Source organism: Ascaphus truei, chromosome 2 (assembly GCF_040206685.1).
Source record: "Ascaphus truei isolate aAscTru1 chromosome 2, aAscTru1.hap1, whole genome shotgun sequence".
In the NCBI taxonomy this organism is placed as follows: Eukaryota; Metazoa; Chordata; class Amphibia; order Anura; family Ascaphidae; genus Ascaphus; species Ascaphus truei.
The window spans coordinates 177,943,997-177,969,646 of record NC_134484.1 but is presented as its reverse complement, the minus strand read 5'-3'; the positions used below and the strand labels follow the sequence as shown (position 1 = coordinate 177,969,646).

Sequence of the window (25,650 nt, the reverse complement as noted above, 5' to 3'; positions counted from 1 at the left end):
GTGTGAAAGGCGGGGGGGGCGTGAAAGGCAGGGGGGGGCGGGAAAGGCAGGGGGGGTGTGAAAGGCGGGGGGGCGTGAAAGGCAGGGGGGGGGCGTGAAAGGCAGGGGGGGGCCTGAAAGGCAGGGGGGGGGCGTGAAAGGCAGGGTGGGGGGCGTGAAAGGCAGGGGGGGGCGTGAAAGGCAGGGGGCGTCACACACACACACACACACACAGTGTCACACACACACACACACAGTGTCACACACACACACAGTGTCACACACACACAGTGACACACACACACGTCACCTAGAGCGACACCTACCTCTACTTCCGGGCGCCGCCATCTTCTCACTCGGCGCCGCGAGGGAAGAAGGGTGTCCTTCTGGGCGCGCCACCATCTTAGGCGCCGCGAGGGAGGAAGGAGGTCCGCTGGCTGTTCCCCCGCCGGGGATGGAGATGAGGCGCCGCGAGGGAGAGGTGAGCGGAGGGAGTGAGACGTGAGCGGAGGAAGGGGAGAGATGAGCGCCGGGAGGGAGGGAGAGATGAGCGGCGGACATCTACTGGCGCCGCGAAGGAGGAAGGGGGGGGGAGAGATCCGGGAGGGGAGAGATGAGGGGAGGAAGAGATGAGCGCCGGAGAGAGAGAGAGAGAGGTGTGTGTGTGTGTGTGTGTGTGTGTCGCGAGCCGAGGGGGTAGAGAGTGGCAGTTGGGTGACGTCACACACAGCAATCTGATTGGCCAGAGGCTGAGGACCAATCAGATTCACCGCAGATAGCACTAACCTCACTAACCATTCGATTTTATATATTATTAAGATGTGTGTATATATGTGTGTGTGTGTGTGTGTGTGTGTGTGTGTGTGTGTGTGTGTGTGTGTGTGTGTGTGTGTGTGTGTGTGTGTGTGTGTGTGTGTGTGTGTGTGTGTGTGTGTGTGTGTGTGTGTATATATTTATATATGTGTGTGTGTGTGTGTGTGTGTGTGTGTATATATATATATATATATGTGTGTGTGTATATATATATATATATATATATATATATATATATATATATATATATATATGTGTGTGTGTGTGTGTGTGTGTATATATATATATGTATATATATAGTCTGATAAATAAAGTACACAGAGATCAGGAAAGGAGTCACTCTCTCTCCAGCATTGAATAAGGGATCCTCCGTGCCATTTGTCCTTGCAAGGTAAACAGGGTATAATAGTCACATAGCTATTAGTTCTGAAAGGAGGTGAGACCAGCCCTGGAGAATATAATACAAAAGAAATGTATTAAATCATACCGGACATGGGGACCAGAGACCCGACATTTCGGTCCGAAACATTGTGTCTGATTTAATACATTTCTTTTGTATTATATTCTCCAGGGCTGGTCTCGTCTCCTTTCAGAACTAATAGCTATGTGACTATTACAGCCGGTTTACCTTGCAAGGACAAATGGCACGGAGGATCCCTTATTCAATGCTGGAGAGAGAGTGACTCCTTTCCTGATCTCTGTGTACTTGATTCATCATACCACTGTATATACAGTAGTATATACATTTTATATACTATATTCACACTTGTCAACATTTAAAGACTATTTTGAGGAAGACATTTAAACTCACCTTGCATTGAGCTATGGAAATTTCCTTGAGGGAGAAAGTAAAAATGGTACAATTTGTTTTTAAGCCGTTTAGGAGGTACAGTAGTCTCCCACATATAAACAGGAGAATCAGCCAGTATATCTGTATTCTATACACTAGATACACTTTTTTGTAGCATTGCTTTGACTGATCAGATTCCCTAGAAGTGTTTTGCCTGCATTTTTATTATTTAATTGTTCAACTAGAGAGTTTTAGTAAAAGGCCATTATTGTCGTCTTTATATGCAAACGTTTTTCCTATGTTACTATACAGACAAAGGGGGTTCTGGCCAGAAAAGTCTTCTGTGCAGATCTACAATATACAAAAAGAAGACTAAAGTAATAATCAAAAGCAATAGTAGCTCCTTGGTATTATCATTTGTATTTGAAGCTGGTGAACTGATGTGATTCCCAGGGTCGCCTCCTTGTCACCTTGGCAAATCCCTTTATCTCCCTGTGCCTCAGACACCAAGATTATATTGCAAATATATATTTACAGTGCTGCGTACATAGTCCATCCATTGCCTAGTCTGCTTATGCCTAGAACCTCCTCTTTTTCTAGGTTACAGCACATGTGAAGCAGCGAACAGGGAAAGGCAAAATGTCATGCTCCCTACATGCATCTTCCTCACCGCCAGTGCAGATTTAGGCGTACGGTCACTCTGTGTTGCCTTTGAAACTATCCTCTAGAGGTTTGATGTGTAACGATGGAGAATACCCTTAGGGCATATTCTTCTCATGAAGGACCCTCACGATGGAAGCAGATTAAAAAAAACATTTCTGAACACATGCGAGAGGGCTGTTGGAGTTTTTTTTTTATGCCGCACACTTTTTGTCGCACTAGGTTTGCTTCACATTTGAAAGTCCTGGGCTGCTGTAACCCTAGTAAACTAACGTGCCATTCGTGTATTTACACTCCGTTGAGAGAAGGGACATTACGAGAGGTAATGACTGGTACTTTATCTGAGGTTGGCTGTCATCGGAGATGGGAAAGGGAAAATACATTCTGTTTGATTAGATGTTTTGCTGCCGGAGGTTTCTGCAATGCAGCCAAGGAGTTTGTGTTGCAGTAATTACAACACATCAGGTACTCAGAAAGGCCACTTTGTTGGGAGAGAACCTCCCGCAACCTATTTGTTGCTGGCGGAAACAGATAATCTCATAATGAAAACACGTGCTCGCCGGATTGAGTCTACATGTTCAAGGTATAACATTTATTTCCAAAGAGCGTGTTAAATGTTCTGCAGAAATGATTAAGACAAATTAGATTGTTGGACTGATCTGCTAGAACGGTGACCTCCTTTTCATGTTGGAACCAATGCAAGCGCCTAACTGCATTAGCACCATTTATCTTGTCCAATGAAAGACAGACTTGCTAGTAATACAATATTTCATGAAATAGAAGTAATTAAAATGATCCACTTATTACACTTATCCCCAACTTGCTTTCAATTCTGCCCTCTCGCCTGTCCTCTATTAGTATATTGTTGATGAGTTACAAATAATGTTTTACAGTTACTCCTGCAAGATAATGACAAAAGCTCATTTGCAAATAACTATTTAATCTGCAATTAAGGTCTGGCATCATTAAAAAAAAGGATATGTTGAGATGTGGGGCTGCTTATTGGTTGCATATGAAATTGCAAAACAAAATGACAAAGTCGCATCACATTTATCACTTTTAATGAATCTCTCACTTTTGTCCGCTAAGCCCCTGATGATATTAACAGTGATTCATCCATATGCCACTAAAATCATCAGCCCTTTGCAGGTCTTGGGGTTCTTTGGGAAAGCGAAACCGAGATCTAGTTGTTGTTCTGCGTGCTGCAGAGGAAAACAAAAGCACATCCTATCCTTGCCACATTCTCATAAGCATCACGCCTTGACCAGGCTTGGATATGTGTTGGCAATCTGGAAATCATGCTTGCAAAGTGAGTTTAATTTATCCCATTAATACTAGACGCATTAAATATGAGCACAAGTTAACTCTTCCAGGAGCATTGTGCAGAGCTGGGTTTCTTCCATCACTTGCTGTAGATGTGGTCTTCTCAGCTCTGTTTTATTCTGGCCTTTCTGTTTGTCTGTCAGTTTCCTTATCGCCAGGAAAATCATTACAAGTGTTTCCATAAATTGGTTAGGATTTGAATTTTGATGCAATGATTTGGCACGTTCTTCTACCTTTTAAATGGACAGCCAGCTATTTTGCAGATGCATTGACGGTGTGGCCTATAAATCACTGCAAATAAGTTCATTGCCAGTGCTGGGCAAACATTGATATTGAAAACAAGAAATCTTCCTAGTTAACATTCATAAAGAACACATTTTCTCATGTATGTATGTCTTTATTTATATAGCGCCATTAATGTACATAGCGGTTCACAGTAGTAATACACGTGACAATCATATAAATAACAAATAATACAAATAACAGATCATGGGAATAAGTGATTGAGACATAAAAGTAACATTTCCGAAGAGAAGTCCCTGCTTCGAAGAGCTTACAATTTAATTGGTAAGTAGGTAGAACGTACAGAGACAGTAGGAGGGCATTCTGGTAAGTGCGGCTGCAGGGGGCCAAGCTTGATGTATCATGCGTATATGTTTGCCACTGTGCTACTCATATGCTTCTTTAAGCAAGTGTCTTAAGGTGGGTCTTAAAGGTGGATAGAGAGCGTGCTAGTCGGGTATTGAGGGGAAGGACATGCCAGAGGTGTGGGGCAGTCAGTGAGAAAGATTTAAGGCGGGAAAGGGCTTTAGATACAAAGGGGTAGAAAGAAGACATCCTTGAGAAGAACGCCAGAGTTGGGATGGTGCATAGAGAGAAATTAGGGCTGAGATGTAAGGAGGGGCAGAAGAGTGTAAAGCTTTAAAAGTGAGGAGCAGAATTGAGTGCGAGATGCGAGATTTGATAGGAAGCCAGGAGAGTGATTTCAGCAGGGGAGACGATGAGACAGATTTAAGAAAAAGAGAGATTCTGCAACAGCGTTTAGGATAGATTGTAGGGGAGACAGGTGAGAGGCAGGAAGGCCAGACAGCAGGAGGTTACAGTAATCGAGATGGGAGAGAATGAGGGCCTGAGTCAGAGTTTTAGCAGTCGAGCAACAGAGGAAAGGGCGTATCTTTGTAATATTGTGGACAATGACAGGTTTTAGATACGTTTTGAATGTGAGAGGAGAATGTGAGAGAGGAGTCTAGTGTGACCCCTAGGCAGCGTGCTTGGGCTACTGGGTGAATGATCGTACTTTCAACCGTAATGTGGAAGGAGGTAGTAGGGCCAGGTATGGGAAGAAGTATTTGGAGATCTGTTTTTGCCATGTTAAGTTTAGGTCGGCGGAGGGCCATCCAGGATGTCACACAGAGACATTCAGAAACTTTGGTCTGTACAGCCGGTGTAAGGTCGGGGGTTGAAAAGTACATTTGTGTCGACAGCATAGAGGTGGTATTTAAACCCGATATGTGATTAGGTCACCTAGAGAAAGTGTGTACAGAGAAAAGCAAAGAGTTCCAAGGACAGAGCCCTGGGATACCCCCACATAGAGATCAATAGCGGAGTATGTGTTAGCAGAAGAGAGACTGAAAGTTCGAAGGGAGAGGTAAGAGGAGATCCAGGATAGAGCTTTGTTACGAATACCAAGAGTATGGAGAATGTGAAGGAGAAGAGAGTGGTCCACGAGGTCAAATGCTGTAGAGAGGTCAAGTAATATGAGCAGAAGGTAATGACCTCTATCTTTGGCAGCATTAAGGTCATTAGTTATTTTAGTGAGGGCTGTTTCAGTGGAGTGAGCAGTGCGGAAGCCAGATTGTAGAGGGTATAGGAGAGAATAGGTGTTAAAGTGGAGCAAGCGAGAGAATACAAGACGTTCAAGGAGTTTAGAGGCAAAAGGCAGGAGGGAGATAGGTCAATAGTTAGAAAGACAGGTAGGGTCAAGCTGGCTGTTTTTGAGTAATGTTATAACTGTTGTATGTTTGAAGGAGAAGGGAAATGTACCAGAGTAAAGGGAGGAGTTAAAAATGTGTGTGAGCCTAGGGATTATAGTAGGGGCAAGGGGGTTTAGGAGATGGGAGGGAATGGGGTCAAGAGGGCAAGTGGTAGAGGGAGAAGAGATCAGCAGTGACACATCCTCATTGCCCGTTTACTTTGTTCTCCAATCATTGCACTTTAAGGAATTATGCCGTTAGTATTAAAGATGGTTTTTTAAAGAAGGTGTTGAAGGTGGAGTGCTTTCCCTTTATAGAAAATGTAGAGTATGTTAGGAAGAGGGACCGAGATGGGCAGATTAAACTTCCAAGTCAAAATAATGTAATAGTTTTGTGATAATTATTCAGCATTATCATACTAGTGACCCCACCAGATGGCCCCAAATTGGAGGCAACGAAATGACGTCTGTAAGTAATTGAGAAACGGCTGATTTAAAAAAAAATTTTTAAAGATTGCTTTTATTGCTTGTGTTGACGTAAAACCTTCTTGAATTGACTTATTCGTGCAAGCACAAACATTGCAAAGGGCCTCTTAGCCTTTGTGGTGATGCCACTGCCTTTAAAGCTGGGAAAGCTAGTGTGGGTCCCGTTGTCCGCTCCCTATGTATTTGGGCATGTTGCTTGAGCCATTTTACTCCATCTGGTGCAGGAAGTTGTGCATAAAAAGCTCTACGTACAGTTCTGCATACACTGCAGCAATGTTTATGAAAACACATATAAAGATTTGGGATTTTGCTGTTGGAACTCTGATCAGTTCTGTTTCACTTTTCTGCGTTAACCTCCTGTGCACTTCTATAGGGGATAGCACACTAGACCCTTTCACAGCAATCGTAAGAATTCTGACTCTTATGCAGAGCCATAAGTTAGAAGGCAAAAGGTTGCAACTTGTTATTTATTAGCCAATTAGCACTTGGCCTTGCATATTACCTAAAGCACTCTGCAACTATGAAAAGCTTATTTGACCTTGGCATTGCTTATAGGTTTTGTATTCTGTTTTTTTACTGATGTTTTATGCTGCTGCCTTAGACAGCAGAGCGGTCTCTGTAGATCGCAGCTGGCCTGCAATGAATGTATTTCTAATTAGAAGAATAATTGTTACTAGGAAAGTTAATTTGCTATGTTCATAGGCTTAGAGGTGGCATCGCAGCGCTGCTATATGGAGCTTATCCCACTGGGGACCTATCAACTCTCTACTCCACCAAGAATAATAGAGGTGATGGGGAAACTATAGAATTGGATTCCATCAATCCTGCCTGATGTTTATAGGGACGGCTATTCATTGTTGACTTCAGAAATGATTTGCTCGTCCCAGTAAGACAGGTGTCCTCATCATTAAAGAAAAGAAACATCACAATTGTCAGCCTAGTTGTTGGTGGTATCATAAAGGTTACAGATTTGATTGGCACAAATGCTAAATTTCCCTGTTGGCCCCGAAGTATTGATGCGTTTGTAGGCAAGATGGGGCAGACATTTCTATGCTGTTCCCTTTGCCCCATCCCTAGTTATCGGAAACATGCAAAATGACACTGCACACTCGATTCTTTATCAAAAAAAAAATCTTTATCCAAATATAAAAAGATATACAGAAATAAGTTAATAGGTATATCCGTCATAAATACAGAAAAAATAACATCCATGAAATACAAAATGTAACACACAATAACAGCGTGACATCCTGGTGTTTCTGGGTTCCATCCTCTTCATCAGACGTGGCATCATGCCAGCACCCCATGTCCATGGGTAGGATGTCACGCTGTTATTTTGTTACATTTTGTGTTTATGATGGATATATTTTTTTCTGTTATTTCTGCATATCTTTTTATATTTGGATAAAGTATTTTTCTTCTTCTTGTATATAAAGAATTTGTGTGTAGTGTAATGTTTCTGCATAGCGGTATTTTTGGTAATTTAGGGGCCTCTTTCCCACTTAACACCAGCACCTAGATTACACAATTTTTTTTATAATTGCTTTTGTTTTTTACTTTCTATATTATCCTGTTTTTGATGTTCCCCTCTACAAAAATAAAAATAAAAAAATATTCTCCTGTTGTACAGTACAGTGCCTTTCACAAGCAACTAACCCAACACGTTTATTTTTTAACTACTTTTAAAATGCATCTAAATATAAGAACAGTGATCTTTTCTTATTTAGCCCCTGAAGTCCTACGCCAAGCATTATATAAAAAGATAGTTTGCACTAAAGCATGTTTGCATGTTGGAGAACAGGGGGCAGTGCAACAATGATGTTAGTCTGTCGATAGGGCAGTGTTGTGAAAGAACACAGAGAAAATATACTGTATACATTACCAGCCACTCCTATTGGGCACCCCTAATTACATTTGTAAAAATACATATTTCTGAAATTGAAAAGGACTAAAGGATTTCACGGTTACACATGTTAACTGAATGATAAATGGAGTTAGTAGTAACAAAAGAAATTAACATACTTTTTATTTTTTTATGAGAAAGACATTAATATTTTATGAAGTAACCCAGAAAGGGAGATTTGCTTTGAATAAACGAGACCTCGTTGTGTTGGGCCTGTACTCTGACCATTTATGTATTTTTTTTTTTAACCCTCTGGCAGGGAAAGGGTCTTAATAATATTCAATTGAGGTGTCGCGAGCGATTCAAACAATAGCTTTTAATGTGAAACTGCTAGGATGTAAGCAGTTAAGCACGTAAGCTTAACTCCAGTTTGCAATGAGGTCAGGAAGCTTTTACAGCACAGGGCGCTGGAATTAAATGCCATTTTAACAATGTAAGTCGTTACCTCAGAAACAAACGCTCGGCTTGGACTAGTGATACCCTCTGAAGAATGTCAGATTATGTAGCAAACGAGTGTGACCCACCAATCAAAAGCCAAAGATTTGCATGTGGCGTCCTGTTATCTGAGCAACAGAGATCTGTTTTAATGCAAATCAGGTGGAACTGGCTCACTACTTATGCAAATTGGTGTCTGTTCAATCTGATAACATCGATTTATTGCGCTTGGAGATTTCAGCACCTTATTTATCTTGTTCATTTTTTTTTATTTTTACATTATCACAATACAATCTAGTGGGTTATTTTAACAATGATTATCTTATGTTCAAAAGGCCATTGTTTCTCATACCCTGCAAAGTAGAGGTACTGTGTTTTAATCCAGGAAATCATAACCATGCTAAAGATGAGGGAATACTTTGCAAAACAATGTGTGTGTTTTTAATATTTAAATAGGTCACTTTGTAGAATTGACCACACGTTTCGAGGGAAACAGAGTTCCAGTATACTAGAATCACAATGACCCTTAACCCTTTACTTGGATAATGTTAATTTAAAGGCCAACATAGACCATATCCATTTAGTAAAAGATCAAAGTACTGCCATTTTTTTTTATTTGTCTTTGAGGTGGTACTTTCTGTGTGTTTTATGGAAGGGCATTGTATTATTTGAAACCGTTTTCTGCCAGGGGATACTGCAACGCATGCACAACTTTGGAATGCATTGAATGCACCTCCAGCAGCGCGGGGGTTAATAATTAATGAATGCTGCCAACCAGATAGGGCTGGGAATGGAAACATGGACTTTCCATCAGCGGTGTGCGAGTGATGTGGCAGCTCTCATCTGTGCAACGGTTTTGTGTTGTTTGCTCCGGGACATGCAGATGAACGAGTGGCAGCTAATGCATTACGGAGTCACGTAAACTCCATCTGCCGCCCTTGGTGATCAGTCCTTTCAGCAGGCATAGAGATCTGTTTTTTTTTTTTTTTTTTATTCTATCCAATAGCAAATCTTCTACTCCAAGTCCATGGGACACCTTCTTTTTTTGCTTTACTCTCTGTTTTTTCTTATACACACACCTTGTATCCTCTCATACTTTCTGCACTCTGAGTCTCACATTGGGAGCGCTGTGAAAGGCTGGGTAACAATCACAGGTTTGCTGTCAAAGTAAGTTGAGTGCTGCGGGATTGAACTGAATGAAACGTCAATAATTTTTCCTCTACTTGGTTTGAAGGACATAGTAGATATAACTACACGCCCCCAATCACGTTAAATATCTTCAGGGGAGCATGCCTGCCAATAATAATATAGCTGGCTAACACTTACCGGTACAACCTTCTATGAACAGCAAACAGTTAAGTGTGTACTGGGGATGATGGCTTTCCTGTTGGTCAGTACACCTGGTTCTGGTCAGTGTAAACCAATAACTTTGCAGGCATGACTGTGCTGTACAGGTTTTTAATGTAACTTTTCTAATTTGCCCCCCCTGGAGAAAACCCAGTGTGTGTACCTTAGAAAAAGAAAACAAAATATTTCTCGGTTTTCACCCAGTTTCTACGTTTGTTCAGTGACGCGGGAAACGTGTAATTACTTGAACGGAATAAAAATCTGATGCGAGTTTTTGTTTTAAAACAAACTAAAAATAAATGTGTTGTTGGATCTAGAGCTCTGTGATCTCGGACTACTTTAAAGCAACCAGATAATTTGAAGACCACTAGTCATTTTTAGGTCACAACTGACATGCTTGAATATAATTTACTTATGAACTTTTGGTGGGGCTTGTGTGTGCTTGAAGAAGCTACATTTTCACAACAGGAGACCAAATGAAAATGAAGTAGTCAGTTGCAGGTGCACAGCAATAGAAATTAGCTATTTACCCTGAAGCTGGAGAGGCTGGGCCAAGAAAGCAAATGCACACACACCACACACAACACACACACACATTATTCCTGCCAGAAGTATTCAGAAGGGGACCAAATAATGGTTATTCAGTTGCCTTTAATGAGATGCATTGCCCACTGCTCTAAGACGGAGGCGCTTTCTTTTCTTATGCTAATTCGACACCATTAGAGCCTGCCAGTCTGTAACTTTTATAGCACTGTACTTAATCCATCCTGCTCAATCAGCCCAAAAACCAGAGTGGCAAAAGGATGACTGCTTGTATGGGGTACATCTGTTGCTTAGACTTAACCATTAATTCCTGCAGCACGCTTGTGTTCTGAGGCCTGGGGAGAATGAAGATTTAATGTTGATGCTTCAGGAGAGACCATCTTGATACTGAGAGATGTGATATTTAGTGTCTTTCTTCATTTTTCCCTAAAATGCTTGTGCATGTCTTATTTATGTGTAAAAGGGAATAGTGAAAAGCTGATCATTTTCAAACTATCCTCCTGATGGAAGCAAAACCTGTATTAAGCTGGCTATTTATAATGCCTCCAAAATTGTTTTTTTGTCTAAATTTACTCTGTTCTCTGATTCAGATCATGTCACAAGGTTTATAACATATTCTCCAAATCATTGTTAAGTGAACAGTGGCTTCTACTGCAAAGCATTGCTTACATACATACATTTTCTATGTAGCCTACATTATACTGTATATCTCCACTTAACTGAAGTTTGTCTTTGGAGATATTTTATTATTAATAATAATAATGATAATAAGTTTCAAATAATGAGACACATCTGAGCATGATTTTTTCAGATTTGATAAAGGGATTTAGTAATTGCTCATGTTATTTAAATTTTATCTGTGAACACACAGTTAGCTATGTAAACAATAAGGTGAAACACTTAGGCGCTCCTACACATACAAATAATGATGTGACATATTCAAGTGACAATATTAATAAATCGTGAATATATTATTAATAAGTGACTTTTATATAATAAATTGAGTGGTAAGTGCGCAGTGAAAATAAATATTATTGCTACTCCCTTCTCAAACCCACTGGCACGGACTGTCCTCGAAGTCCCTGAGGATTCAAGATTGCTTAAAAAATCCAGGGGGAGCATGGGAGAAATGCAAAATGACAAAAAAAGAAAAAACAACTAAGTGCAGATGTTTTTCTAAAAGTGACTAGATGTTTGTATCTTGGCTCCTGTGTAATTCCTACTCACAATGTAATGGATTAAAACAGATAAGAAATGCACTTACATGGTGTGCATAATATACAAACGTGTCACACTATTAGTGTATAAAATGTTTGGCGTCACGATAATCTCACCACCACCGCTCCGCGTGGGGGGTTGCTGAAACCGGCGCTATTTCCCCAGCTGTGTTGGTTGCTCACCTCAGGGTCTCCTGCGTCTCTATAGGCATCTCCTCCGTGCCTCTCTGGTATCTGGCTGTACCGGCGTCTCCCTGGGTCCCGACACGTCACTTCCGGTACGGGCGACGTCCCATCCTGTAACGTACTTCTGGCTGGATAACGCGTCTCACTGTTGCTACGAGTGTCTGAGAGGCTCACACTCTATGCGTTTCCCTTTTCCAAGTCACATCATAAGTCGCCAAGATGTAATGCTCTTCCCATTTAAATTCTTCTAAAATATTAAGCACATCAGTTAATAATAATAGCATGTTCTTGTATAGTGCTGCTAGTTTTACGCAGCGCTTTACAGAGACATTTTGCAGGCACAGTCCCTGCCCCGTGGAGCTTACAATCTATGTTTTTGGTGCCTGGGGCACAGGGAGATAATGTGAATTGCCCATGTTCACAAGGAGCCGACTCTGGGAATTGAACCAGTGCCAGTCAGTGTCTTTACTCACTGAGCCACTCCCTCTCCCTATTTGTGTCTTTTAAATGAGATCTCTGTTTTGTGACGTATTTTTGGAGGTAGGAGTCTATGTACTGAGACAGATTGGCAGTGAGTGAGATCCCCAAGACAATAGGTCTGCCTGGGGGATTGACTACACTCTTATGGATCTTCATAAGGAAGTAAAATATGGGAAACATGGGTTGTTCTTTCATAAGAAATTGATATTCCTTATCATCCAAACTGCCCAAATCATCCCCTTATCCAAATATTGTCTTGATAGAACTAAGACAATATTTGGATAATTGTGACATCACTTTACACTTCTATATCACATAATCAGGGCTATGCAGCAGTTAAATATGTACTAAATAAAAAACAAGAATTACCCAATAGTCAAATAGACTTTATAATTGAAGGAAAAAGATTCGTTTTGGCCCACAATTATTTCTGGTTCGGAGGAGATTTCTTCCTCCAGAGGTGTGGCACTGCCATGGGCACTAGATTTGCGCCGAGCTACTCCAACCTCTCTATGGGAGAGTGGGAGGACAGTAACATCTGGTCCAGATGCGGGCACGGCGCGGGTCTGTTTCTATGGCGGTGCTACATTGACGATGTGCTGCTAATCTGGAGAGGGGGAAGAGGAAGATCTAGAGGAGTTCCTCAGAACCATAAATGATAATGGTTTAAATTTGAAGTTTATTTCAAAACACAGTAGGACACCAGTAGAGTTTCTTGAATTGATGATCTACATAGACAGCAATAAATTAAAAACGAAAAATCATTTAAAAGAAGTAGACCTCAACAATTGCATACTACGTTCAAGTTGTCACCTGGGCAAATGGATGGAAAATGTCCCTTTCGGACAATTCCGTCGTATTCGATGGAATTGTACTGATAGAGAAGTATTTCTTGAACAGTCCAAAATTATCAAAGATAGATTTATTGAAAAGGAGTATAAATCAGAGATGGTAATTGAAGCTCTACAAAGGTCGGATATATTAGAAAGGACAAACCTCTTAATATTAAAGCAGGCAAAAAACAAAACACAGGAAAATTGGACTCGCCTTCATAACAGGTTTTAATAGGGATTCACAACAGATAAAAAAACATAAGTAAACATTGGGACATGCTAAGAAATGATCCTATCCTTAGGGATAATTTTCCTGAGAAACCATGTGTTATTTTTAATAAGGCGAAGAACCTGAAAGAGAACCTAGCCCCAAGTGCATTGAGAATAAAACTAGCCAAAACAGGATGGTTATCCCCAAGTAAGGGATAATATGGATCTGTACAACATGCAGAGCATGCCAGTTTAGAGCAGAGGACATTTTAAATCAAATGTCACAGGCAATTCTTTTACAATAGTCATATTACATGCAGATCAGAATTCATAATTTATATACTTGAATGTCCCTGCAGGCAACAATACGTGGGAGAGACCACAAGGCCCATCAGAACAAGAGTGAACACTTAAGTAACATTAAGATGAGAGTAGCCACACATAGTGTATCAGATAATTTTTCACTTTGCCACCATATAGCAAGTGAAACAACACTGGAGAGGAGGGGGTAAAGGTAGGGAGCTGAGTAGGAGAGAGACCTTCTGGAGCCACAGGTTAAAAATGTTGGCTCCAGAGGGTTTCAACCTAGAAATTGAACTTGGCGCCGTTCTCACATAAGTGAGTTAATCAGAATATGGTTAACATACAGTAGTATTGGTTTGAAATATGTCCCAATAATAGATATAGAGATCATTAATGTGTGATATGTTTGATCATATTTTGACATCTTTCTTTTACTCTTTCCAGTAAAATGTGTGCAAAGTGTAATACGTTCTAATGTTATATGTAAAATATTGGCATATTTTTGTGTTGCATCTGTTACACGTATGGTATAAATTGTATCTAGACACGCTTTCAAAATTGTACATTCTTGTCCCTTTTTCTGTCCTACCGTGTTTGTTTGCAAATTAGTACATACATTTACTAATACTTAGCATCACATGCAGCCATAAGAACTGTAAGCTGGGGTTTTCCCTTACATTGATGCATTGTATTGGAAGAAAGTATCCTTGCACTTAAGAGGTTAATATAAGCACAAAAGTAAAATAATCCATATTGATAATTATCAGCAATATAGTCTATTAAAGCCAAATCATTGTTATTAGGATCTTTATGAAACATAGTGTCTATACACAAGAATTTATCCCATAGGTTTCTGTCTATGAATCTATATTGTCAAAAGATATTATCATCGCAGTGTATTTCCGCAGATTCCGCTTATGTAAGGGTATTTGATGCCACTATTTAAACTGGTCAGTAGAAGGGGGAGGCACACTCCTGACGAAGCTTGGAAAAGCGAAACGCATAGCGTGTGAGCCTCTCAGAAACTCGTAGCAACAGTAAGACGCGTTATCCAGCCAGAAGTACGTGACCAGATGTGACATTGCCCGTACCGGAAGTTACGTGTCGGGACCCAGGGAGACGCTGGTACAGCCAGATACCAGCGAGGCAAGTGGGAGAGACACTGAGGAGATGCCTATAGAAATGCCGGAGACCCTGAGGTGAACGACCGACGCAGCTGGAGAGATTATCATGACGCCAAGCATTTTATACACTAATAGTGTGACACACTTTTATATTATGCACACCATGTAAGTGCATTTCTTATCTGTTTTAATCCATAAAATACTTTCATTTGATCTGCGCAATGATCCCTGTTATCTCTTTTTACTGAGGTACCAACTTTCTGATACGTTGAAGACTGCCACGATTGTGATATGCCCTAATTATATCACTACATTGTGAGTAGGAATTACATAGGAGCCAAGATACGAACATCTAGTCACTCTTTTGAAAAACATCTGCACTTACTGTAGTTGGTTTTTTTGTTGTTGTCATTTTGCATTTCTCCCATGCTCCCCCTGAATGTTTGAAGCAAACACACAGTTAGCGACATACTGTACCAACTTCGTCAGTCGAAGGGATTATTGATCATTATCTTGATTCTGATTATATTGAATAAGGGATCAGATATTTTTGGCTTTCAAATCAGAAATAACATGGGGATGGTTTAATGCGAAGTTAAGTAAGCTATGTATTACCAAGTACAGCCACCTTGATCTTCCAGAACTGAAATCCTTCATGAATAAATTCCTTACAACTGTACGTTATTTACCAAAATACAGTATGTACAGGTAGTCCTAGTTATTCAACGTTTCACTTTACAATGAATGGCATATCCAACGCTATACAATGCAACCCTATGGGCTGTTTTTTTACACCGGAATGCATTATCCAACAGCTGAATGCGTTATCCAACACTCACCGCCACTGATTAACATGGGACTCATTTTACAATGTACTCTCAACTTCAGTCATCGGGACCACCCCCCCCCCCCAACAGGTCAGGTGTTCAAGTTATCCCTGCTTCAGCACAAGTGGGTCAGTCTTTGACTGAGTCATCTGTGCTGAAGCAGGGGGATCCTGGAAACCCTGACCTGTTGGAGGGGTCTTGAGGACTGAAGTTGCCCACACCTGACATACAGTATCTTCCGTGATGCAAAACTAAAGCGCGGTCGTTCCAGCGCCTACCACATGCAGCACTTATCTGAGATCAGACTCCAAAAGACTGATCATGGTCCCACGGTTCAGCAAAGTATCCGGCCGCTGCTCCTTCTTTTACCGTGCACCCCAAAACTGGAACAATCTACCGGAGACTCTCACATCCTCCACCAGTCTAAGTTCTTTCAAATCTAAAGCTGTCTCGCATTTTAAATCTGGCCTGTAACTGTTACATACGCCCATAATATATATTATCTCTAACTGTGCATGCAATGTCTTGTATATAATGTATACCCCGTTCACTTAATGTAACTGTGTATTGTAACCATGTACTATTTGTCATCTTAACTCTATGCCCAGGACATACTTGAAAACGAGAGGTAACTCTCTCAATGTATTACTTCCTGGTAAAACATTTTATAAATAAATATAAAGACTGCACAGTTATAGCTATATAAGTTCTTAGTTTATTGCTTCATTGTTGGAAAGTGTATTCTTATAATCAAAATAACACCACTTGGTTAATAACATAGTCTCTAAGTCAATTGTAATTGAGGAATTACTTGTATTATAGAGCATTGCTTTAAGGCACATATGTACTAAGCAGTGCCTAAGAAACCTTGACGCACAGGAAGACTGCTCACATGAAAGTGAATGGGCTGCAAGGTGTGTTCCGGCGTCTGATGGAATGGCAAGGCTTGCTAAATATGGCCATATGTTTGTGCAGTACACATTGGCAGTGTCATTATCTCTATGGAAAGAGAGGTTTTTGGTCCGAATAGTAAATGTACTGTATCTGATAATTAGAACACAATACAGGCATACCCCGCATTAACGTACGTACTTGGTCCAGAGCATGTACAGTATGTAAAGTGAAGCACTACCTTTTTTTCCACTTATCGATGCTTCAATACAGGTAGGGAGCCGGTATTGCTGTTCAGGACGTGCTGACAGGCGCATGCGCGAGCTGCGTTTGCCTATTGGGCGAGGGGAATCAGCGCGTCACTACTACGGCGTTCTGAAGGGCAGAATAAGTGTCCGTACTCGTGAAGCGAGCGTATGGACACAGCGGTATGCTGCTATTGAAATGATGTCCTTACTCGCGAGTGTACTTAAAGTGAGTGTCCTTAAACCGGGGCATGCCTGTACACACACATTGGTGTGTGAAGTAACACTGAAAATGTGCTTAGTTTTTGTTTGTATGCAAATATCAAGAGCTGTAATGTCATGGTTGAACAAATACATATATATATTTTTTTTTTCTTACAAATGTTATTCTGGGGAATTGGAAGATGCATTACCACCGAATAATAAATAAACAGCTAGCAGGATTGTTGCATGCCCCTGAAGTCATAACAGTGCATGCTGCTCGCACAGAATCAGCGTGGAAAGGTCATTATTTTCATTAGGTAGAAAACAGAGGACCATACTTTTTTCTATAAATAATTATGTTGCTTCACTAGCAACATCCCTGCAATAATTAGTCTAAAGGTGGGTGTGAGGTGTCAGCGTTTTTGGTATAGACAAAATAAATATTGTTTGAGTTTAAGGTCACTGTGTCTTGTCACAGAAGTGTTGTCCTGGCAGCGTAACAAACTTGACCAGAGCTAGAAAGACATTTCGGCATTTGTCTTGGTTAAATGTAGAAATAGGTAAAATTAAGAAGTCACTTCTAAAAAAAAACAAATGCTCTTTCAACTCTGCTTTACTTGCATCGTGGTAATAATGAGCCCGCTTCCCATTTCTCAGTCCACTGAAATCAAGCATATCGGTTACGTCTGTTTATCTGTTTGACTAAAGACGGCTTTATAATTGCTATTCAAACCATGGTCAAAACAGTATCAACAATTTACCTCTAGTTTTGTGAACTGACAGTTAAAAGATACGAACAAAATTAGATAAAGATTGAGAAACAGCCAAAACATTTGGTTTACTATGGAAAAGGTTAAGGTTTAAAAAAAATAATAATGATTCAGAATAAAATTAAACAGATACTGATGCGGCAGCCATTTTCTTTCCCCTGAAGGGAGATGTAACCTCGGTAACGTCACTGTGTATCAGGAACTGGGGAGAGGGGGACTTTCCCATCCTGTAAAAATCGGTAAGAAAAAAAAGACTAGTGAGGACTACTCATTTAAAGGAGCATGTTACGCTTACCAGGATACCAGAGGCCATGACAAGTTTCATGTACAAATTATTACAGTACTGGAAGCACAAGGGCAGATGTTAGAATGGGAACATGTAACTGTTGTAAGATCCATCTCCGTTTTGGAATTTCTCACCTTATACGTTCATTGCTTTACCGTATGCTGACAGTATAAACACATTCATGGATTCTTCTCTGATTTGGGAATTGCACAGATGGCATTCCTTTCATGTAACAGATATGCCACTATTACATAGCGTAGCCATTGTTGTTTCAGTTGTATTGTCTGCCTATGGCAGTAGTTTCAGCTATTGAAGAGATCTGCCTAGCCTAAAATTGGATGTATACTCAAGGCTTCTGGCATTAGGGACTATTCATTGGAATCCTGCTACAATGAATCATCTGTATTTGTTTTTGCTATATTCGAATGTACATTTACTACACACTCTTTGATAAAGTTCCTGAACGGAACGAAACGCGTCAGAGGTGTTCTCTGTGATGTGATGTGCAGCACTACAGTGCAATAAAATTGCTTTTATCTAAATTGCATTTGGCTAAGTTCCTGAGGCTGTGACCACCCATCAACTACATTCCACATTTACTACACAAGGCACCAAACTGGGTGTGGGCACTGACCTACAAAGGCAAGATTGGGGACTCTTTCTACAAGCATATTTGGATTAATGATTCATGCAGCCTCTCCAGTTTGGTAGTCTGTAGTCTTAACAGGTTTAGGAATTAAGAGATGATGCCTCTAGATAGACTTGGATTGTAAGCTCTTTTGGGCAGGGACTCCCTTTTCCTAATGCTACTTTTATGTCTGAAGCCCTTATTCCCACTATGTGTTATATTATTACGTCACGTGCATTGCTGCTGTAAAGCCCTATGCACGTTAAGTCTTTTTTTTATTTATTTATTTTACTTCAATAGTTTTGTGTGTGTAATCTCTAATTACCTAAAGAACTGTATAGCTGCAGGTCAATTCGTTCTCCATGTATTGATAGGTCGAAATTTGGTGACATAATTAGTGAAGGGATCTGTTTATATTCTGCTTCAGTCTGTCAGTGGAAGCTCATGAATATTCATGAGCAATCTTACACTGACATCTGCTAGAGGGAGGGCAGGGCTGACAAAGGGGTGTGCCAGGGCTTGTGACAGGGCATGAAGGGGCAGTGCCTTAGCAAATGGCTGTTAAAATAGAATACAAGAAAATTGGTCTTTAAAAGTTGTTTTTTTAAAAACAGAAAATGCTAAAAGTATTTTTTCTAACTACAGAACTGATTTATTAAAAAAAACACACATGCAGGATATTGACTGAACTGCAGCTTTAATGGCACTATATAAATAAAGATATACATACATACATACATATGATTGCCCCTGGTAGCATACATAGTGACCCAGTGAGCAGATTTGCTCCTACTCATAAAATGGCAAATTAAAAGTGTGAAATGGTCCACAGAACCATTTTGGAACAGTGTGGTTAAGGGTTTAATGGTGGGTCTTCATAACTCTTCACATTTCCGGTTAATGCTTTACAATACTGTGTAATTGCTTGATGTTTCATGCTTTAATGTTTGGCAAAAGGTCTTATCACACAAATGTGCCTATATCTTCGCTGCCTTACATTTGAGGTCTTTGACTAATGCATGTCTTGATGGCGTCCAGAGTCTGGGAACATAGCCAAATATGAATATGCTGACTGCCACTGAAATAGAAATTAGTGTTCAATTTAAAATATGTCATATTGAGCAATGCTGTTAGCTTGAAATAGTGACCAAATCGTCCATCGTTCAAATCATCCATCGACCAAATGTAAGTTCTGCTTACTCTGTGACACATGTTCTGCTATAATATTCAGTGAAAGGAACCCATGGATTGCTTATCCTTACATGTCCTTACACATTGAACATGTGCTATGACATTTAATGAGAATGAGTAAACATAGGGCTACAGCAATGGATAGTGAGGTGCGCAGACCCTGTTTCAAGTACTAGATTTTTGTGAGCATTATAACACAAATCCCCCAAACTTTAATCACTGAAATTTGATTGCAAGTCCTTTGATGCAGATGCTCATTTTGACTGTTTTTGCACTACATATTACAAGCAAATCTAAACAACTGTTACCACTGGGCTATTTCCAGTAGCCCCCCCAAATTTTAATTCCCATGAATAAGTTGCCGCTTTGAAACAATATATTCCCCCCTATTTCTCTACCAACCCTATTCAATATAGGCTATTGTTGTAATGCCCAAAGTGTGTTAGAAATTGACTTACACATGTGAACTCGGTGGATCAGTGATGCTGGCAGCGGCTAGTTCAGGCTGTTTAAGGATTGCGTCGTGGATCATGTTGAATATTCCAGACCATGACATTTGAGAGGGACTTATTTTCCCTGTGTTCCTGTATCGGAGACCAGAAGCAGGGTGCTTTGCATGTACTGTCTGAGCACGCACAAAAGTATTTAATTAAAGCATGTAATACCTTTTACAGCGGTTGGAGAATATACAATTTCACATGTGGGAATCATAATACAGTGTGTCTGTCTCTGATATTAAACGTAAAATTGGTATGTATTTCAACTGAAGTACTTTATGCAATAACTCCATCACACTTTTGGTATTAAGGTAGTATAAGGAAAATAAACCAACATGAATGTGTTAGTACATGGACATGATGTTCAGGAGTAGCCAGCCTGGTTAGAATATGGACTAAACATGAAAAATGACCCCCAGCTACCCCCAAATCTTCTATTTATTTCCTATGCCTATTATCCTTCCCACCACTGCTCACCCTGAGTAGGCCAGGAGCAGTTGCATTTCTACCCATTCCAGTGCCAGCACTTTGTGCCCCCTCCACCTTTCATTGTACACCTTGTCATTTCCCCTGCCAGTCGCCCAGTCAGAAATGCCTTTTTATTTGCATAGTCCGCAGCCAGCTCCCGCATCTTCCTCTCTGCTCTTGTAGGAAAGTAAGATATGTCGGGATTTAAACGGCACCATGTTATTCCCACTGCAGAGTTCTGTGCACATTGTCATCTTTGCTGGGGTCTCTTCCAATTTCCGCCTTCCTGTGGCTCTGCATTGTGGTTCATTCTCCGTTTCTTTCTCTTCTTTCAGCTTTACAGCTAAAGCATAGTTGACAGGGAAAGAGAAGGAGCACAGGTCATGGCTGGAAGGCAAGAGGGATTAGCTCATGTTATTGACTGCTAGCCTGGTAGGGCCATTTTCACCTGCCAGGTAGAAAGATGCACTCACCCATGGAGAGGTGTTGGGTTCATTTTTCCAGTGCTGTTGGTAAGGCTCTTCTATAACCACTATAAACTCGATCAAAGATTTTTCATGCAGTATCACAAGGTAATTGGTTTCATTGGTAAAGTTGTTCTATAAAAAAGGAAAGAACTGCAAGAAATCCAACCGCTCACAAATGTCATCACAATGTTTACGTATTAACGTATTTAAAATTTTATAGGTGCGAGTTTAAAAAAAAAAAAGTCTGTAAGTCCCATTTAGAGTTCTATTTGGTTGGGTGGTGCCAGTGATATCATGGTCAAATTAGAGTAAACAAATTTTGTAGATCCAAAAGTACACATTATTCATATAAGGACTTGCAATAACACGGTGTGTTGACAAGACACATGAAATTCTCTTCAATTCAACCTATTCACTTTTCTCATTCCTCAGTGACAATATTCACATGCGTCTCTGCAGCAAAGTAACGGGCTCACCCCATTAGTCCGAGGTAGCCGAATTCTCTCTCTTTCCATCTCCTCCTCCTCGCTTCTTAGATGAAGATACATGGTGTGTCACTTTCATCAGAGATCTATCTAATTGGTGTGATTTGTAGATGATCTATGATAGGAGTCGTATATTTTTTCTCAGTCATGTTTATATATCACACATGACACTAATTTGCAACACAATTGGGAATTAACACAACATGTGGATTGCTTTATTGTCATAATGATTAAAGTAGCCTTCACTTTCCCTTCTCCGTTTGAGGTGAGATGCTGCAATGTGTGTTTTTTTTTATATACCCTTTGCTACTAAAGCGTGAGGGTTTGTATTCTTCAACTGTAGAGAACCTTAATTCTATGTCAAAAGCAGCTTATTGCCTTAATGTGTCTTTAACAGGAGAGAAGAAATATGTTGGCAAACTAGGAAGCAGGTTGACTAATATATCACTCGTTATGGGGATATATTTATTGGTTCATTAATGTTTTAGGTTTCCTTCCCAGACAAACTGTTACAGGCATACCCCGCTTTAAGTACACTCACTTTAAGTACACTCGCGAGTAAGTACATATCGCCCAATAGGCAAACGCCAGCTCACGCATGCGCCTGTCAGCACGTCCTGAACAGCAATTCCGGCTCCCTACCTGTACCGAAGCTGTGCGCAAGCGGGGAGACTATAGAGCCTGTTACAAATGCGTTATTTACATCAGTTACGCACATATATGATGATTGCTGTACAGTACATGCATCAATAAGTGGAAAAAGGTAGTGCTTCACTTTAAGTACATTTTCGCTTTACATACAGTACATGCTCCGGTCCCATTGCGTACGTTAATGCGGGGTATGCCTGTACTTCCTTCATGTGTCTTATGTTTAATACAGTACCTACTGTACAAACTGCCCTGCTCCTCCTGAAGGCTGACAGCTAGAGCAGCAATGCCACTTGTCTTCAGATGGGACATGTTGCCTACACTCTGGCTGAATACCAGAACACAGAATATTCCTGAGCACTGTCTTAAGTGCTGGCCCAGAGGAGAAAGCAGAATTACTGTGTTCTGGTCAAGTAATTGACACTGCTGATCTAGATGCAGTATTTCTGTAGAATTTGTGTTTGTTTACTCCCAATTCCCAATCTTACCGGTATCATTTCTTTTTTTTTGCAGATTGGTCAGAAGCAGCACGTTTTGGTGACAGAAGAATCATTTGATTCACAATATTATGTTGCTCACAACTGTTTCTATGAACAGGTAAAATATTAAATATATTATCATGTGTTTAAAAGCTAATATGGTAATTGAGTCTGAAATTAACTACATGTTTTTTTTCTCTTGTTTTTGTATTGAAACTGTATTTTTACATTGGCAAAAGTACTTTAGGTTTCTCAATAGATTCTAAACATTACTCATGTAATTCCAGACAGTGTAAATATTCAATTAATATGCTGTACAAATCATGTGTATGTGAATTTATTTGTTATCTCTAAACCAGGATATGGAGTTCTTAAGCATAAAGTAAGTTTGTGAATAGCTGAATTGTCAAAATCTCTCATGTTGGTCCTGCAAACTAATCTAATTTTACACAGTTAACTGAGCCACGTTAAGCCATTAGAGGCAATATCCAAGCGGTTTTATTTTTTTTCTTCATTTAATATATATATATATATATATATATATATATATATATATATAAAAATATATATATATATATATATAAAAATATATATATATATATATATATAATTGTTAGTCCAAATAAAAAAGGTATCACCTAATACTGAAGCTCATTTATTCTGCTCTCTCTCTCTCTCTCTCTCTCTCTCTCTCTCTCTCTCTCTCTCTCTCTCTCTCTCTCTCTCTCTCTCTCTCTCTCTCTCTCTCTCTCTCTCTCTCTCTCTCTATATATATATATATATATATATATATATACGCGGATCCGCTTATAAAGCGGTTTGAGTGTGGACCCCGAAATTTTATTATTTTTTTACTGCACACTGACAGGCTCACAGCACTCCCCCAAACCCCCTACCTCGGGTTGTTGCTGCTGCTGGGGGGAGTGCGGGGACTGCTGGGAGAAGTGCGGGGAGTGCGGGAATGCTGGGGGGAGTGCGGGGACTGCGGGGGGGAGTGCAGGAATGCTGGGCGGAGAGCGGGAATGCTGGGGGAAGTACGGTGGTGTCACACTGCGCTCACCACAAACCGGACTGAAGACCGCGGGGCTGAGGTGGGGATGGAAAGACACCGACCCACAACCACGCAGTCCTGTCCGGAATACGTAGTCCAAGTCGTACAGCGTCGTAGGGTTGGAGAGATCAGGGTAGTCAAGTTACTTGCCGTATTTCCGGGTCGGAGAGTGGAGGATGGTAGATTTCCGTAGCCAAGGTCCAGGGTCAGAGAAGGTAGAATGGTCAAGGGGCGAAGCCGGGGTCAAAGCGCAGGAGAATGTAGGAATCCGAAGAACAGCCAAGATCAGGACAGGAGAGAACAGACAGGTAAGGCCAAGCAGGGATCAAGACACAACTAAACAGCAGCAGTGAGCACAATGCATAAACAGGGGTTTATGCTCAGCAAGGAAGGACAGACAGGAGCAGGCATTCAAGCAGGAAGGATCCAATTACCTTGCAGGGGTGTGATCCGGTCCTCCAATGGTGTCCGGAAGGCAATAATCTGAAACAGCCTGCAGGTCAGGCTTCCCTGGTGATTACCCTGGTTGCCGGGCAACCCGCACGATGCGCGTCGTCTGAGCGCTGACGTCACGCGGACGCGCGGCCGAGTTGCCTCCCTGTGGGAGGCGCCGACGGCTCCCTTCAGAGTGTGCGCGTACCGGCTTGGCCGTGCGCGGGAGCGTGGGTCTGCCATGTGATGCGTCAGCCGGGGGGTCTCCGGCAGGAGTAGCGGCGGATGTTACAGGTGGCTGCTGGGGGATCGCTGGGGCTGCTGGGGGAAGTACGGTGGCTGCTGGGGGATTGTGTAGGGCTGCCGGCGCCTCACTCCACCTCCTCCCCCTTCCTCCCTCCTTCCCCCTCCTCCCGATCGGGCGCGCGGCGGCCATTTTTTTTAAATTAGCGCAACCCCGGTTATAGCGTGTCGGATCAGGTGGCCTCCGAGGACCGAGTTATAATGGGGTTGAGCTGTATATATCAAGAAACAAAGAAATCCAGAGCAACATCCAATGTGACAAAAATACACAGTGAAATACCTATATATCTCTTGAAAAAGGGGTCATTTAGTTAACCCTTTGGCCAAAGCGTATAAGCCTGCGAGCCACTTTCAAGCATGACCATAATATCGCAGGTCCTAACAGTAACTGGTTAAAATCCTTATTTACCTCTATAATTAGGGGAAGGATGGTCCTGGTATTGAACCTGTCGCAACCAGCTACATGAAAAGAAAACCTGCTTACTTGGACAGTGAGGAGGGGCGAGCTTTAAACCCTGGGTGGGAGGAGCCACTAACCTCCAAAACAGCTGAGACCAGCTGGACAAAGCAAACAAACACACAGATACCCAGCAAGCTCTCAGAAACCCCACAAAATGACCACAATTGGTGGTCATTTTGGGGGGTTTCTGAGAGCTTGCTGGGTATCCGTGTGTGTGTGTGTGTGTGTATATATATATATATATAAAACACAGAAAATTAAATAGCGCCTAATGGTGTAACATATATAGAAGCTCTATACTAAACCTAATGGAGTAACAATATGTGTAAGTACACCTGTGAAGGATCTGCCGCTAGGATTGTTATAATAACAAAATAACAGTGACCTATAGTTAAATGGGTACTAACCTAAATATAAGTAGTGATAGTTCTGACAATATTAGTGTGTTAATCTAAAATTATCTAAACTGAATAACAAAATAAACAGTACAAATACTAATGCGTAAAAAAAGAATACAAAAATAGAAATAATTAGATAAAATATAAAAAAAACAGTCCTAGTGACACAGTCCTCTGGAGTCTTTGCAGCCTGGACACAGGAATAACCAATTCCTTGAAAGATATCTACAGAAACAAAAAAAAGAGAACAGACGCACTCCTAGTGTATTAAAGTATAACAATTTAATAGGACTGGACAGATAAAAATTGCTCACTC

General features: G+C 40.9%; 1 protein-coding gene across 2 annotated transcripts in view; it reads left to right on the top strand.

Annotated features, from left to right (window-relative positions):
• CDKAL1 (CDKAL1 threonylcarbamoyladenosine tRNA methylthiotransferase) overlaps positions 1–25,650 on the top strand; it is an 869,422-nt gene that overhangs the window by 777,528 nt on the left and 66,244 nt on the right. For both annotated transcript variants that reach the window (XM_075585602.1, XM_075585601.1), the window contains one exon: positions 22,725–22,808. In XM_075585602.1, the coding sequence (XP_075441717.1) occupies positions 22,725–22,808 (84 nt within the window). The remainder of the gene's footprint in view (positions 1–22,724; positions 22,809–25,650) is intronic.